Source organism: Drosophila busckii, chromosome 3R, assembly GCF_011750605.1.
Source record: "Drosophila busckii strain San Diego stock center, stock number 13000-0081.31 chromosome 3R, ASM1175060v1, whole genome shotgun sequence".
Lineage (NCBI taxonomy): Eukaryota > Metazoa > Arthropoda > Insecta > Diptera > Drosophilidae > Drosophila > Drosophila busckii.
This window is the reverse complement of record NC_046607.1, coordinates 5,656,709-5,670,622: the sequence shown is the minus strand read 5'-3', so window position 1 is coordinate 5,670,622 and position 13,914 is coordinate 5,656,709. Positions and strand designations below refer to the sequence as shown.

Genomic DNA, 13,914 nt, shown 5'->3' with positions numbered 1-13,914 from the left:
GAATACAAAGAACATTTCACAAAGAAAGTTTTAGCTTAAACTAAATGAACAGTTGAAAATGCATTGGAAAGCTTAATAGCAACTAGCTAACTTAAAATCACATATACAGCATTGGGTTTGCTTAAACTAACTATGGGTAGATCTATCTACAATCACTTAAGCTTTGTACAATTATGAAACAACATGTCACCTAAAGCTAAAGACTTCACAAAACATTTAAATTTGTGTTGGTGGTTTAAGTTTAAGTTAATACTGTTGCGTATTAGTTGAGCTTAATTAAAACAGTAGGCAAACTGTGTGTTGCCTGCGGTGTTACGATGTGGATTATACGCTTGCATTATCGTATCCATCGTGCATTGGTATTGGTTCATATCGTGCATGGCCTCCTGTGCTGGATGAGTGCCAGGCGCTGTAAGCTTGCCGAACTTGCCAAAGGCGCTGCCAGCCGCGTTGCTGCTGCAGCTGATGAGGTTGCCGCGTGCCACAGCGAGTAGTCCTGCGCCCAGGGCATCGCTGCCATCGTCACAGGTTTTGTCCGCAATGATGTTGTTGTTGCTCTTGAGAGGCTCCAAGCTCTGAATGAACGAGCGTAAGTGTTGTGACAGACACAAAAGGAGTGATGGACTCACCTGTAGCGTCGTCGTTTTCTTATTCGATCCATCGTCCATGTCGTCGGTGACATCGGCGGCGGCGCCGACAGCTGTGGCACAGGGACCGCCAACACCGATGCCGCCGCCACCACCAGGAGCAGCGCCACACAGACTAGGACTTTCGTCATTCTTTGGTGTTAATGGCTCATAGACCTCGGAGCCAGGCGAGAGCGCAGACGTCACGGCCTCGACGGCCGCCGGCATGCTGGCAGCGACACCCGGCAAAGGCAGTCCTGTGGTTCGCATATAATACGACCCATTGAAGTTGTAGTCCGCCTCGTTGTCGCCCTTGATCAGAGGCAGTCGACAGGCGTTGGCAAAATGATGATATTGCTGCTGCTGCTGTTGTTGTTGCTGTTGTTGTTGCTGCTGCTGCTGCTGCTGTTGTGCCATCATGTGGTGATGGTGTATTGACTGTTGTGGCGGTCCCTGCTGATGTACTTGCTGCTGTGCCAATGGATTCGCATGCTGCTGAAAGAATTGGGCAGCACTATTGTTTGTATACTGCGTATGCATTTGGGTTACAGATCGCTGCTGCTGTTGCTGCTGCTGATGACTGTTGTAGTTGCTGTAGTAGGCATTGAAGGACTCGCTGTATTGCTCTGCGAGCTGTGCCGTTGGCGTTGAGGGCGTTGGCGATGGCGTTAACGCATTTGGCGTAGCTGCGCTGTTTCCAAGGCTTAGCGCCTGCAGGCTGGGCGGATCCGCATCGGTGCCCTTCAATGGCGCATTGGGCATTGAGGGCGATAGTGGCATGCCATCGTATGATTGATCCTTGTGCTGATCCGATTGAATTTTATGGCGTCGTCGACGATTCTTGAACCAAATCTTCACTTGTGCTGTGCCTAAAGCTAGCTTGGCCGACAGATCGGCCAGCCGTGGCGCTGTGAGATAACGTCCCTGTAGAAAGTGCCGCTCCAGCTCTGCAATCTGTGTGCTGGTGAATGTGGTGCGAGTACGCCGCGGTCGTCGCATTACCAGTGACTCGGACAGCTCGTCTAGCGAATTAATTTTGTATTAAATGCATTGCGTAGATTAATTTTCATTTTACTTGCCTGGTTTGGTCATTTGATTTGGCAGATAGGGACGTATGTAATTATAGTTTATGGCGCCCGTGCGCTCATCAAAAAGCTGCGAGAGTAGTTTTGTTTAATTTTTGTTTTTGTTATTGAATTTGTTTGGCACTTACTAAATCGAAGGGACTGCGAAATTGTGGCGGCAATTGCAGCTGTGGATGCTGTGCGTGTGTATGCGGGTGTGGATGTGCATGCGGCAATGTATGATGATAAAAATTTTGATCTGGTGGCGGTTGCGCCATTTTCCCCACACCACGCAGCTTATTACAATTTGCGTTTTTTTGGCGCCTTGCACTTGATGTTCATTGATGTTCACTTTGCATTTGCATGTGGCTTGTAACCGGTTACATTTAAAATACACTAAATTTATTATTCCATCATCATTCTTTTTCTTTCAACCATTTCATTGTGTCCGCAAAGCGCCGTTATTTCAAGCTCACGAACAACAATTCAAAACAGAATATGAAAATGCACTGCCAAGCCGTTCAAAATACTTTAAAGCAATAACAATGTGGCAACGCTACAAAAGGCGACTGTTAGCAGATGGCACAACCGCTGCAGTTCTGTTTATTTCCGCAAGGTGGCGTGTGCGTATGTGTGGCGCCATTTTTAATTATTTAAATATTAAAGCAGAATGGCCATGTTATGCTTGCTTGCATTAATAGTTTAAAGCAATGTTGACTGAAATAAAATTGACGCTTTAATTAGCCAGTTGAATATAATGAGCAGTGCCTATGCATGTTTGTTTTATATATGACAATGTTAAATTATATGGCGCTCTAAAAATTAATATTAATGCTATGAGAGCTGTCAATTTATCGATTGTGCTACATATTTGGACGATCTTTGTTGCCCTGGGCCCATATGTACGTTTAAAAGCTGTTTGTTTTTTGTTAGTTACGTCAACTAGCAGCAAAAGTCAATTCACAGTTCAACCAGGCATTCAGCCAAAAGCAAACAGAATAGCGCACATACCAGAGGATGTGCACACAAACAAACAAACAAGACACACAGATACACACATATGTATGTGCGCACACATATTGTGCCACAAATTCACACGCAGTAACAAAGGACTATAGCAAACCCCCCCTGCCGAAGCGAGACACCCGAAAGAGTCACTGACAGAAACAGGATTCGGGTAATAAATTATAAAATTTGACATTTTCTGTTTCAGATCCGCTTGAGCTCATGAACGTGAAGATCGCCAGCCGTTCCAGTCACACAGCCACAGCCACACTCTCAGCTCCTGCTATATATATATAGTATTATACTTGATTTGAGTATGTGTGTGTGTCCAGGCGAGCAGAGCTGCAACTGAAAGGACCAGAGCATCGATGATGAGCAAACTGAATCGCACTGGACTGGACTGCACAATTGCAACTGCCACGCTTACAACCGCTGCTCCCAGCTGCTGATGCTGATGCTGCTGCAACTGCAGTGTTGCGGGTGTATCTGTCTGGTGTCCCGGCAGGAGGGCTAGCAAAGTGCAGTGGAAATGAATAGAGCACCCTATGCGGTCCACAAATAGTTAACTTGAAATTTATTATTTTACACAATTTACAATTATCTGATGCGAATGTGCACAGAGACGATGCGAATGTGAATGCATTCCCAGCTTCGCACTTCTTCAACTGAACTGCAACCAGCAGAGCAGAGGAGAGTCCCTTTCCCTTAAGAGTGGCAGTCACGTTTTAAGGTCTGATTTAATTTTACTTGTGGCCCGAAAAACTTTTGCACAATTTGTGTGGCTTAGCTTGGACAATTATTGAATTTCCTGTTTAGAATGTGTATACAGATAATTTTCGTAATTGAAAAAGTCAAAAGATGATAAAGTCTCTTTGCATTTAACTTTGCATTTAAATTAAACAGTTTTTGTTTGAAATTGAATTGGGAATAGCTGGCAAGAGTTGGCAAAAAATTAAAGTTAGAATTATGTTTCTTTGCACCCTGAAATAAACAACCCCCTTTTAAAGTTTTCACGCACGCGCCCCTGCAACCAAAAGAGACAGCATACATATGGCGGCCAGGATCGCGAGCTGGCAATGGCATTTCCACCAGGGCGAATGGTCTTTCCAGCAGACGGCGTTGTTGTCCTTTGTGTTACTTGCGCCATGTCATAAATCATTTTATGTGCCTGCTGTGTGTGTGTGTGTGTGTGTGTTGCACCTTTCCACGAACTTCTAAACGTTTTTATAAACAACTAATGGCGTCGTCAGCGCTTGAGTGCGCGGCAAACGAAAATTTGAATTTTGATTTCAGTTATGTCCAGTTAGTTGTCGAGAACGCGCTTTGTTTTTGCCCCCGCCGCAGCAAGCAGCAAGTAGCAAGCAGCACGCAGCACGAACAAAATAAATCAATTAAAGACGCAGCAGCAGCAGCAAAGTTAAGTTCATTGATAAGTGAGCAGACGCCAGCAGCAGAAGCAACTGCAATAACAACAATAACAATATAAATGTGAGTGTGTAAATAAAAAGAAAGCAACAGATAAGATCGTGAACTCGGTACGATTTTAGTTTACGTTGACAGCGACGTCGACTGCAGCAGCGACTGCGACTGCGACAGCGACGCAAGCAGCAAGCAACGTCTTGAGCTCAGCTCAGGCGATTCAGTCGAGCAGCGAACGTTAAATACAGAAGAACGCAATCAGCGCATTGAACTCGCATTTGTCAAAAAGAATAAATACATAATAAAAATAATCAGCATGCAGCAGTGGAAGTACCAGCAGGGACTTAGGCTCTATCTCTGTCTCTTGTGTCTGTCGCTGGCAACAGCCGCGGCGCCCGTTATCAGTGACATAAGTGGAGATGTGGTGGCCAGCATTGGCGACAGCGTGGAGCTCAACTGTACCGTGGAGCACGTGGGCCCAATGACTGTTAGCTGGGTAAAGACGCCAAGCGGCACAGCGGCCAGAGATTCGGCTGTGGTGCTGAGCATGCGCACCATGTTGACACTAACCGATCCTCGCTACAACATTAGCATGCAGGAGAATGCAGCCAAAGGCAGCGCCGTCTACAGTCTGCGCATCAGACAAATTGAGGCCAGCGACATGGGTCCCTATGAGTGCCAAGTGCTGGTCTCTTCGACCGACAAGCTAACCAAGAAGCTCAATCTGCTGATAAAAACGCCGCCCGTCATTTCAGAGCAGACGCCCAAGTCCAAGCTTGTAACTGAGGGACAAAATCTGGAGGTCAGCTGTCATGCCAATGGCTTTCCCACACCCACCATAAGCTGGGCACGCGTAGATAACGCGCTGATGCCGGCAGGCGGCTACTTGTTGAATGAGCCCACGCTGAAGATCAGAACAGCGCATCGTCTGGATCGCGGCGGCTACTACTGCATTGCCCAAAACGGCGAGGGACAGCCGGACAAGCGTCTAGTGCGCATTGAGGTGGAGTTCCGGCCACAGATTGCCATACAGCGTCCCAAGGTAGCACAGATGCTCTCCCAATCTGTTGATCTGAAGTGCGCCGTTCAAGGTTTTCCCGCTCCCACTGTCGTCTGGCATCGCAACGGCGTGCAGTTGCAGTCGGGACGCCGCTATGAGATTGCCAACACCGCTTCATCCTCGGAGACCACTACATCGGTGCTACGCATAGACAGCGTATCGGAGGAGGACTATGGAGACTACTACTGCAATGCCACCAACAAACTGGGACATGCCGATGCTCGGCTGCATCTGTTCCAGAGCGTTATCAAAATACCTTTGTTAGCACATACAAAAGATTCGTATTTGTAAGCTTTTGGGCAATTGTATTATACACACACACACACACACACACACAGACACACATACATGCATACATATATGTTTGGCTTTTGGCTGCGTTATGTCTGTCTGTGCTTATTATTAATGTTTCATTCAATTAACTTTGATGCCGTATTCACTTGAAATCTTTGTATATTTTGTGCCTTAACATATCTCTCTTCATATGCAATACACACACACACATACATTCACATTAAATTTATAATGCCTCTTATCTCATTTATGTGTTTGTTGTTTACTTTCATTGGGAATTGAACAAACATGGGAAGACTTTGTCGCTGCATTTCGAATGTTTTTAGGATAAGATAGCATTGCTTATCTATAGTTCTAGCTCAAGTCAAATGCAAACATAAATATATCAATTACTTAAGCTAGCTGGAGTTTAGGTTGGCTGTTGTAGTTTAAGTTAAGCTTATGCCACACACACACACACAAGCAAATAAATTTACATAAAAGGATTACAAATTCTTAAAGTTCAACTTAGAGCAAGTCCAGGCGCCCCAAGTACATTATTTAACTGCCATTTATGTAAGCTGACTGAAGCTGTTAAAACTGCCACAACATTTAACTCTTCAATCATGGTTAAAAATGTGCTTGCTGTTCACCTCTTGACACCCACACAAACACACACACACATATATACTATATATATGCACATATGGCAAAAAGTAAGTTGTTCATTGTAATTGAGAAAAATGCGAGGCATTTGTAAAGCGGCCCAACGAGTCGTGCTCTTCACAGTCACTGCTGCTGCTGCTGCTGGCACTCTTGAGGTTTTTATATATATAAAGTATTTTTTGGGAAACACAACTATATCTACATGTGCGAGATTGTGAAAACTACTTATGGACTATAAGCACGTGGCGCCATGTGTGCCCGACCAGTTAACCGCATGAGCGATGTCCCTGTCCCTGCCCCTGTCCCTGCAGCTGGCCCAACTTCATTATAGCCTAAGAACATTAGTTTCCAGACCTAACTCCACCCACCCACCAGCCAGTCGTCCATGCTCTCTTTGCCGTCAACAACATCAACACTTGCTAATGACTTAATTGTTTCCATTAGAAACTCGTTGCTAACTACATTTTGACAATTTTTCATGCAACTACGCATATGTAGCATATATATATGTATATCTTTTTTTTTATATGCTGCTGGCTCTAAATGCAATGCTCGCTCTAAATGTCTGTCTATATTGTAATTGCTGTTGTTGCCGCTAAACGCACATACAGTCAGTCAGTCTGTTTGCTTGGGCTCTATGATGGGGAGCTGGAGTTTGGGGATCGAGGGACAACACGTGCGCCCTTAGCGGCATGCGTTGACGGCAGCGGCTTCATCATTTCATTGTCTGCCTAGTGCTGCTGAGAGAGGGTTACGGGCTATGCGGGTTGAGGCAACATGGACGTCGCATTTATTGATTTTTATAGCAGCAGCAGCAGCAACAACCACCACCCGGAAAGTCGATTGGAACGTAAGCTAGAGCAACTCTCCAGCATCTCATTGTCACTCTCTTTAATTTTTGCTGCTTCGCTTGCTCCTTCTGCCGCTTTCTCTGTCTCGCCATCGTTTGGGCGCTAAGGGTTGCTCGCTTGGATTTTCAACCCCGCTCCATCGCCAGGCTTGGCTCAATGGATTTGCTCGCTCAGCATCCGTTGTGGATTGCATTTGTAGTTGGAGCAGCGCCTGCGCATCTTGCATGCTTGTTTACCTTTTTGGCGCTATTCACAAAAATTGCATTTGGCTCGCTCTATCTCGCTCACTCTCGCCTGCTTTCTTGCTTGCTCCGCAGTGCTTTGGCCATCGCTTTGTGTCTCTTCCAGCATCCAATTCCAGCGGCTAGAAAAACGTGTGCTGGCCACCGCTCTTAACGCCTTCACATGCAAGACGCGCGCCTTGCTGGCGCTCATTCAACTTGGACCTGGCGGCGTTGATGCAGCTGCCTTTTGGGGTCCTGAGCCAGCAGTCCTGAGCGGAGCAGACCAGACAGACAACGGTTTGTTTTTATTGTGCTTGTCGCTTTCTTTTACGATGTGCCAGCCAGCGCCTTGGCATAATGGCCACTAACTGTCCGACTTCTAGTTGTAAACAATGGCGTGTTGGTTTTACGATCCAGATACGGATGCCACTCTGAATGGGCCAATACTGATGCTGATGCTGCTACTGCTGCTGCTGCTCATGACGACGCTGTCTTTGGCTACTCTGCACTCAGCACTTGGCCAATGCCATCATAATAAAACGTCAACGCTCGTCCATGTCCGTGCAGCCAAATGTGAAATTAGATTGGGTGAGTAACTCGTTTGATGTTTTTGCCTTTTTACTAAAATACCTGAAGTTGAGTGCCCATGAAATTTTGCAATTGCAATTGCCAGTGATCAAGTGCTTATCCTTAATATGCGTGGATTACAAAACGACCCACGTGCTCTCTAGCCAAAGTGCTTAACATTGCTGAAGAAAATTAATTCCAGCAAGCAATGATTATACGATAATGGCTAAGAAAATATTTATGATGGCAATTAATTCTTGAGCACTGACAAAAAAAAAAGACATTTTATGATCGTTGTTATTACCAAGAGCGAACAAAGGCTCACAATTAAGTGTCTTTAAAATAAAAGTGTATGACGGATTGTCTAATAAATCAAATGCCACAACCCCTATTTTATATCAAAGATTTATTTCAAAGGTATTTTAAAGAGAATAAAATACATATATTTCATTGCTGTGCTTCGTATTTTAAAAGCAACAAAATTGAGACCTAACTTTAATCATATTTTAAATTTATGTTTTGTTTTTGCTACATTTAGATTTGATTGTGAATTTTTTGTATTTTTTTCAATCCGTTCAATTCTTTACTAACATTTACTACATTAATCTTATTTTTTGCATGTCTTGATTATAATTTTTCTCTTTTAAAATTCAAATAGCTAGATTCAAATTTAAGATGTTTATGTATATAATTTTGTTTTAATTTGTCAGTAATTTATTATATTTCAAATTTACTTATTATTATTATTATTATTATTGTACATCCTATTTTAGTTAAAGAAATAAATAAATAAAAAATAAGATCTTCACAGATATGTTGCTGCATTTACTTAATGTCAAAAATAAATATAAATTTTCCTATATATATAGTTGATTACTAAATATTGTTATAAGCGCACAACATTGACATCTCGTTTTTTGCCTTCAGTATAAAAATAAAGCCAATATACATAAATTATTTAATAACTAAGCATTATTTTAAATTTGCAAACAATATTTACGCAGCTTTACCCTTTGACTTAGGCATCCTTAAGATGAACTGGCATAGTTAATGCTTGTTCTTATGACATGTTTGGGTCAAAAGCCAACAAAAGTCAACACTCACTCATTACACACACATACTCATTATGTAGTTGCATTGTCAGAGCTTTAGTGGGCGGCTAATTACGGTGATATATATTATGCAGAATGTATGTGTGTATAAGTAATTGCATGATAATTAATGCAAGGCACTTTGTGAAGATAAATTAGCATTGAATTATCGATGCAAATAGTGGAGCATTAATTGAAGTTTCCCCATTGATTTATGATGCGTGATTTATTGTTCAATGCAACGTTCCAATATCCGTTGTGCAAAGGCTAACGCCAACGAATTCCGGAGCAGGCAAGAATAAAATATAAATATACAAAATATATTGGAAATTGCGTTGCATGAAATATGCGTCAATAAATAATAATTTAAATAATTTATATGGCACGCATAAAAAAGGAATTAGCCTTGGCAGCATATCCTTAAAAGTTAAATATTTGCTGTGAGCAATGATACACAGATCGAGAGTGAGAGAGGGAGGAGAAAATGTATGACAATTTTCATGTGTGTGCTGGTCAGCGAGGTTGGGGGGTGGTTCGCCTGGTTGGTTGGCTTGCTTGCTTGCTTGTCATTAATCCCAAAACGTGAGTAGACAAATGGAAACTGCTTTGCTGCTGACACATGGCTTCTGGTTTGAGTTTGGTTTAAGCAGTTGACAAACTCATGCTTCCGCCTCTGCTGCGGCTGCTGTGGTTGCCTCAAATAATAAATTTAACTAATTGGCAGAACGATTGGCATACAAAGGCAGCTGCAGCAGCAGTAGCTAGAGCTACTTTGATTTGCATAGCAACTCAGCACCCGGAATAAAAACTTTGTCCTGCCAGCTCATCCAAGGGGGCGTTGCAGCTTCAATTGCAGACCCAAGTCAAAGTCGAAATCCTGTGTTGGCAATGCACCAAAAATGTGTAGCGCCAAATGTTCACATTATTTTCATGCCCAAATAGTTGGCATAGCATTTGACAAGTTTAACTTGTGTGTGTGCTGCAATTTTCAAATCAAGTTTATGCTTCAATAATTCATTTTCGTAACCAACTTTTTATCAAAAAGTTGCTTTATATTTGTATCTGCAACTTTTACACAATTTTTCACACAGCTGGTGTCCAGCAATTTGCACAAAAGTTCATAACACACAAAATGCCACAAAAAGTAACAACGCATTTTCCATTTTGAGCTTTTGGCCATTACAGATAGCCATGTATCGCTTTAATATTTTAACCAATTTAGATAACTGTTTCCATTTGCAATTAAAATGCAGATGCAGTGGCAGTTGCTGTTGCTGTTGGCCGCTGGCAGTTGCAGTTAAAAAATTTCGCACAAACTGAAATTAAAACTTCGCCTTGATGTGCGGCAGCCCAATTGGGCGTGGCACAACTATCTGTGCGCAACTGGACGCACACACACTTATCCGCAGTGCATGCCTCAATATCACGTTCGCTTTTTTACTATCTCTAGCCGATTCTTTTATTTTTTGTCTTTGTGCCAAATTAAAAAAGAAATAAAATTTTTGCCAACGCATTTGCATGTTAAGAGTTTTCGCAGTGTGCGCGCATTTTATTTTTACGCGCGCCTTCATCGTCCCGGACACGCCTTGCTCTGACATATAAGGGATGTGGTTTGGTTGGGGCCACGTTCGTTGGCACAACTGCGGAAGTTTGCTGCAGGCGCAGGACATCAGGCAAGAAGGCATTGCCAACTAACTGCGTCTGATAAGCGGCAAGCAACATTTTAGTGGGAAATATTGTCATTTAGTTTGGGCACTTCTACTTGAGTACACAAAAGATTTGTGCGCCGCCAACTATTGCATTTAATTTTTGAATAAAATATGCGCACATTTTAGCTTTTGTCATTGACAAATTGCCAGTGAATAACTAATATTCATTATGATCAGCGATTTTGTTGGTTGAGCTCAAGTCCTGCGAAGCCAAATCCAATGCCAAATGATATGCGATTTATCTGGCAGCGCATATCTCCAGCTAAAATCTGCTGTGTAATGAATGTCCTTGATATGCTCCAGCTCCAGCTCCAGTTCCTGTATAAATTCGCGTTTTCATGCGCATCCGGCGCTAAGACTCTGTGTGTGCGACATTATTTGCTTTAAGAGTTTCATTATAACATGCACTGCACGCTTCGCTTTATCGTCGAGCACATCGCTGACTCTGAGAACCAGAAGCTTGAGCTCACAAACTGTTGTATCTATCAACATCAAACTGCGTCCACGTCCCAACTGCTGCTGCTGCTGCTGCTGCTGCTGCTGCCGTTGTCTGCCAGCAACTATTGCTGATGTCTGTCTGTCTGTCTGTGTTGCCCGCATCATGCCACCAGAATTCATGGCCATTCATGCTGCTGGGGCTACAGCTACATTAAAATGTTGCCGTTGTGTTGTCAAGCTCACAGCCCACACTATGGGCGCCCAATTCCAATCCCCAGTACCAATGCCAATCCCAATCCCAGTCCCAATCCCAGTCTCCTCTATATGCTTGTATACGACTCTGTGCCGTGTATAAATAAACTGCCGCAATCGCCGGCATCATCACCGCATCTCCAATTGCGTACGCCGTACGTATTCGTCCTGGCTGCTGGCTGTTGGATGTGAGCTGTGGGCGTGGGCGTGGGCGTGCCTGTTGAAGTTGTAGCCCCGTCTGCGTCTGTTTTTATGTTCGTGTATTTATGTGTATGTGTCTGATGCTAATGCCAAAGCGGCTATATAGCTGCCTGACTGCGTGCTGCTGCTGCTTCTGCTGCTGCTGCTGCAATGACCAAGCAGCGGGGTAGATAGAGCTCGGGGTTAGAGGTGTGTCTGGACTTTCCACTTTTGCTAGTCCTTGTGGCTGGTTCTAACCCCCTCAGGCTGAAGCATACAATTTGCATATAATTTGCGTTCATTTTATTTTATTCTATGCCCGCTACTTGGCGCGTTGTTCTTTCTTTATGCGTTGACTGTTAGCATTTAATGTGGGCGTGGCAGCGCCTACCAGCCATGCCATTGATAGCTTTATTTGCTGGTATAAAGTTGCTAAGCTCTGAACAAGTTGTTGGCCATTCTTTATGAACAACAAGCAATAAAGTAAGTGATTTCTGCTTGGCAAACGGAAAATATAAATATTTGTATTGCTGCTGGCAATAAATAATATTTAAGCCTAGGAACATTAAAATGAATGTGCTTTTATTATTGGTATGCAGTTTAATAATATGAAAGACTGTTTTGCATATGTGCAGTGAGGTTATGTTGAGAGCGGCTGAGCGGAGCTAGTAGCGAAAGTAAACTCACTCAACTCAAAAAAAAAAGGTGAGCGAGATCACTTTGGTGAGATCATTCGTTTCTGCTCTTCGCACTAACAAGCTCACTCAACTGCGCTTTGATATTGAACGCTCTCTCTCTCACTCTGTTTAAGATAAAGCAAAGTAAATTTTCCTACAGTTGCAGTTCGCTGTGATATTGAGCGCACTCTCTCCCACTCTCTTTAGCATTTGCAGTTAGATTTGGCGAGGTCAAATTTCGTTTCGTTCCAGGTCGCTTTGATATTGAGCACGCTCATTCTTGCACTCTCTTTTTCATTTACAGTAAGTTTTCGCAAAGTAAAATTTCCTTTAGTTGCTTTGATATTGAGCGTCCTCTTCATCTCCCACTCTCTTTTGCATTTAGACTACGTTTTAGCAAGTAAAATTTCTTTAAGTTGCAGTCCGCATTATTAAAGTTTATATACTGCATTTAGCTCTGTTTCTAACGTGTTTGCATACACATGTTTTGCAGTTTATTTGTAAATCTGTGAGCTTGAACACATGTATGCCATGCACTAATTAATTCTTTAATGCACTCCAAATGTGTCGTTTATATTAATGTACACAAATACACACATGTATGTATGCATGTATAGCAAATGGAACATTTGCATAAATTCAGCGAGTAGGCATGGCTAAGATAACAGCAGCTAGATATGGCTAATGGGTTGTGGCGGGGGCCAATCGAATGAACGTACGGCAGTTAGAATGAAGTTGCTGTGTGTTCGGTTTTGCAGCTTTTAATTACGCTTTGAATTAATGCTAATTCATAATTGAGTATGTGACTGAAACAGTAGCACAGCTGGCGTTTCTATTGTTTTCACTGTACGAGTGTGTGTGTGTTGTGTATCTGTTCGTAGCAGTCATGCTGGCATGCAATTATGCTTGTTTAATTTAAACCAAATTTATGTACAGTCCACGAAATAACAACAGCAGCAGCAGCAGCAGCAGCAGCAACAGCAGCGACAGCGGATAATATAAAGTTGGCCATGGCCGCTGTGAATTTATGTGAACTTTCACGCACACACACAGACGCACACACACATACATATAGAAATACATGTTGTTGCAAGTAGCAACATAAAAATGCAGCACAGCACAACTCTCGGTGGCGGACATGGCACAGCACGAGGCTGTGTGGCAGCTGAAATTACTTTTGCATCCGGTGCATCCTTTTCGGTGTGAATCTCTCCGTTAGGTACTCTTAGCAAACCTCAAAGCGTGAGTTTCATGGCATCTTTTACAGTCGCCTTCCGTTGCCTTTGCCGTTGCCGTTGCCGTTGCCGTTGCCATTGCCGTTGCCATGTTGCCTAAGTGAAAATTTCAAATACACGAAACGTGCGGAAGTCAGCCTTCATCCCACTGCTGACTGTGTGAATGAGTTGTGGGCGTGGCGCAATGGTAAAACATCAAATTCTATGCCCAACGCTGCGCACAAATTGAAAACAAATGACGCGCAGGCCTTCTACAAAAAAAAAAAGAAAGAAAGAAAAGAAAAGCAAGCAACGTAAATGAAAAGAAAAATAATTTTTAGTATTTTGCCGAGCTTGGCTTTTCATTTAGCAAGCTTACATATTTCTTTTTTTTTTGGCACTGGGCCGACTTCTTGCTGTGTCCTGGCCCTTTGCTCCGCTCTTACCCGTTTTGAGCCCATTAGGGTACGTGGCTAGTGGGCCTGGGGCCCATAACTCACAGCGAATGACCTTCTGTTGCAGTCAGAGCGAAAAAAAGAGCTGGAAAATGCGAGGCACAAATGAAAACCGAAGCGTTGCCAGACCGTTTTTAATTCCT

General features: G+C 43.2%; 2 protein-coding genes across 2 annotated transcripts; one reads left to right on the top strand and one right to left on the bottom strand.

Annotated features, from left to right (window-relative positions):
• Window positions 1-272: 272 nt before the first annotated feature.
• On the bottom strand, window positions 273-1,968 carry LOC108602598 (homeotic protein bicoid). The gene is made up of 4 exons (XM_017990735.1): window positions 1,840-1,968; window positions 1,706-1,781; window positions 630-1,648; window positions 273-575 (listed from the first exon to the last, which is right to left on the bottom strand). The coding sequence occupies exons 1-4, from the start codon at window positions 1,966-1,968 to the stop codon at window positions 273-275; spliced, it is 1,527 nt and encodes a 508-aa protein (XP_017846224.1).
• Window positions 1,969-4,325: 2,357 nt separating this feature from the next.
• LOC108602413 (protein amalgam) lies at window positions 4,326-5,682 on the top strand. Its single transcript, XM_017990526.1, has one exon. The coding sequence runs from the start codon at window positions 4,431-4,433 to the stop codon at window positions 5,463-5,465; it is 1,035 nt and encodes a 344-aa protein (XP_017846015.1). The 5' UTR covers window positions 4,326-4,430; the 3' UTR covers window positions 5,466-5,682.
• The last annotated feature ends 8,232 nt before the right edge of the window (window positions 5,683-13,914 follow it).

What these genes read in the sequence shown, in the direction of transcription:
- LOC108602598 (XM_017990735.1), bottom strand. Translation starts at nt 1,968, where the DNA reads ATGGCGCAACCGCCACCAGATCAAAATTTTTATCATCATACATTGCCG. An exon ending in AAATCAAATGACCAAACCAG is followed by an intron (nt 1,649 to 1,705) that starts GCAAGTAAAATG and finishes TTAATTCGCTAG; the next exon opens with ACGAGCTGTCCGAGTCACTG. An exon ending in AGAAAACGACGACGCTACAG is followed by an intron (nt 576 to 629) that starts GTGAGTCCATCA and finishes TCGTTCATTCAG; the next exon opens with AGCTTGGAGCCTCTCAAGAG.
- LOC108602413 (XM_017990526.1), top strand. Translation starts at nt 4,431, where the DNA reads ATGCAGCAGTGGAAGTACCAGCAGGGACTTAGGCTCTATCTCTGTCTC.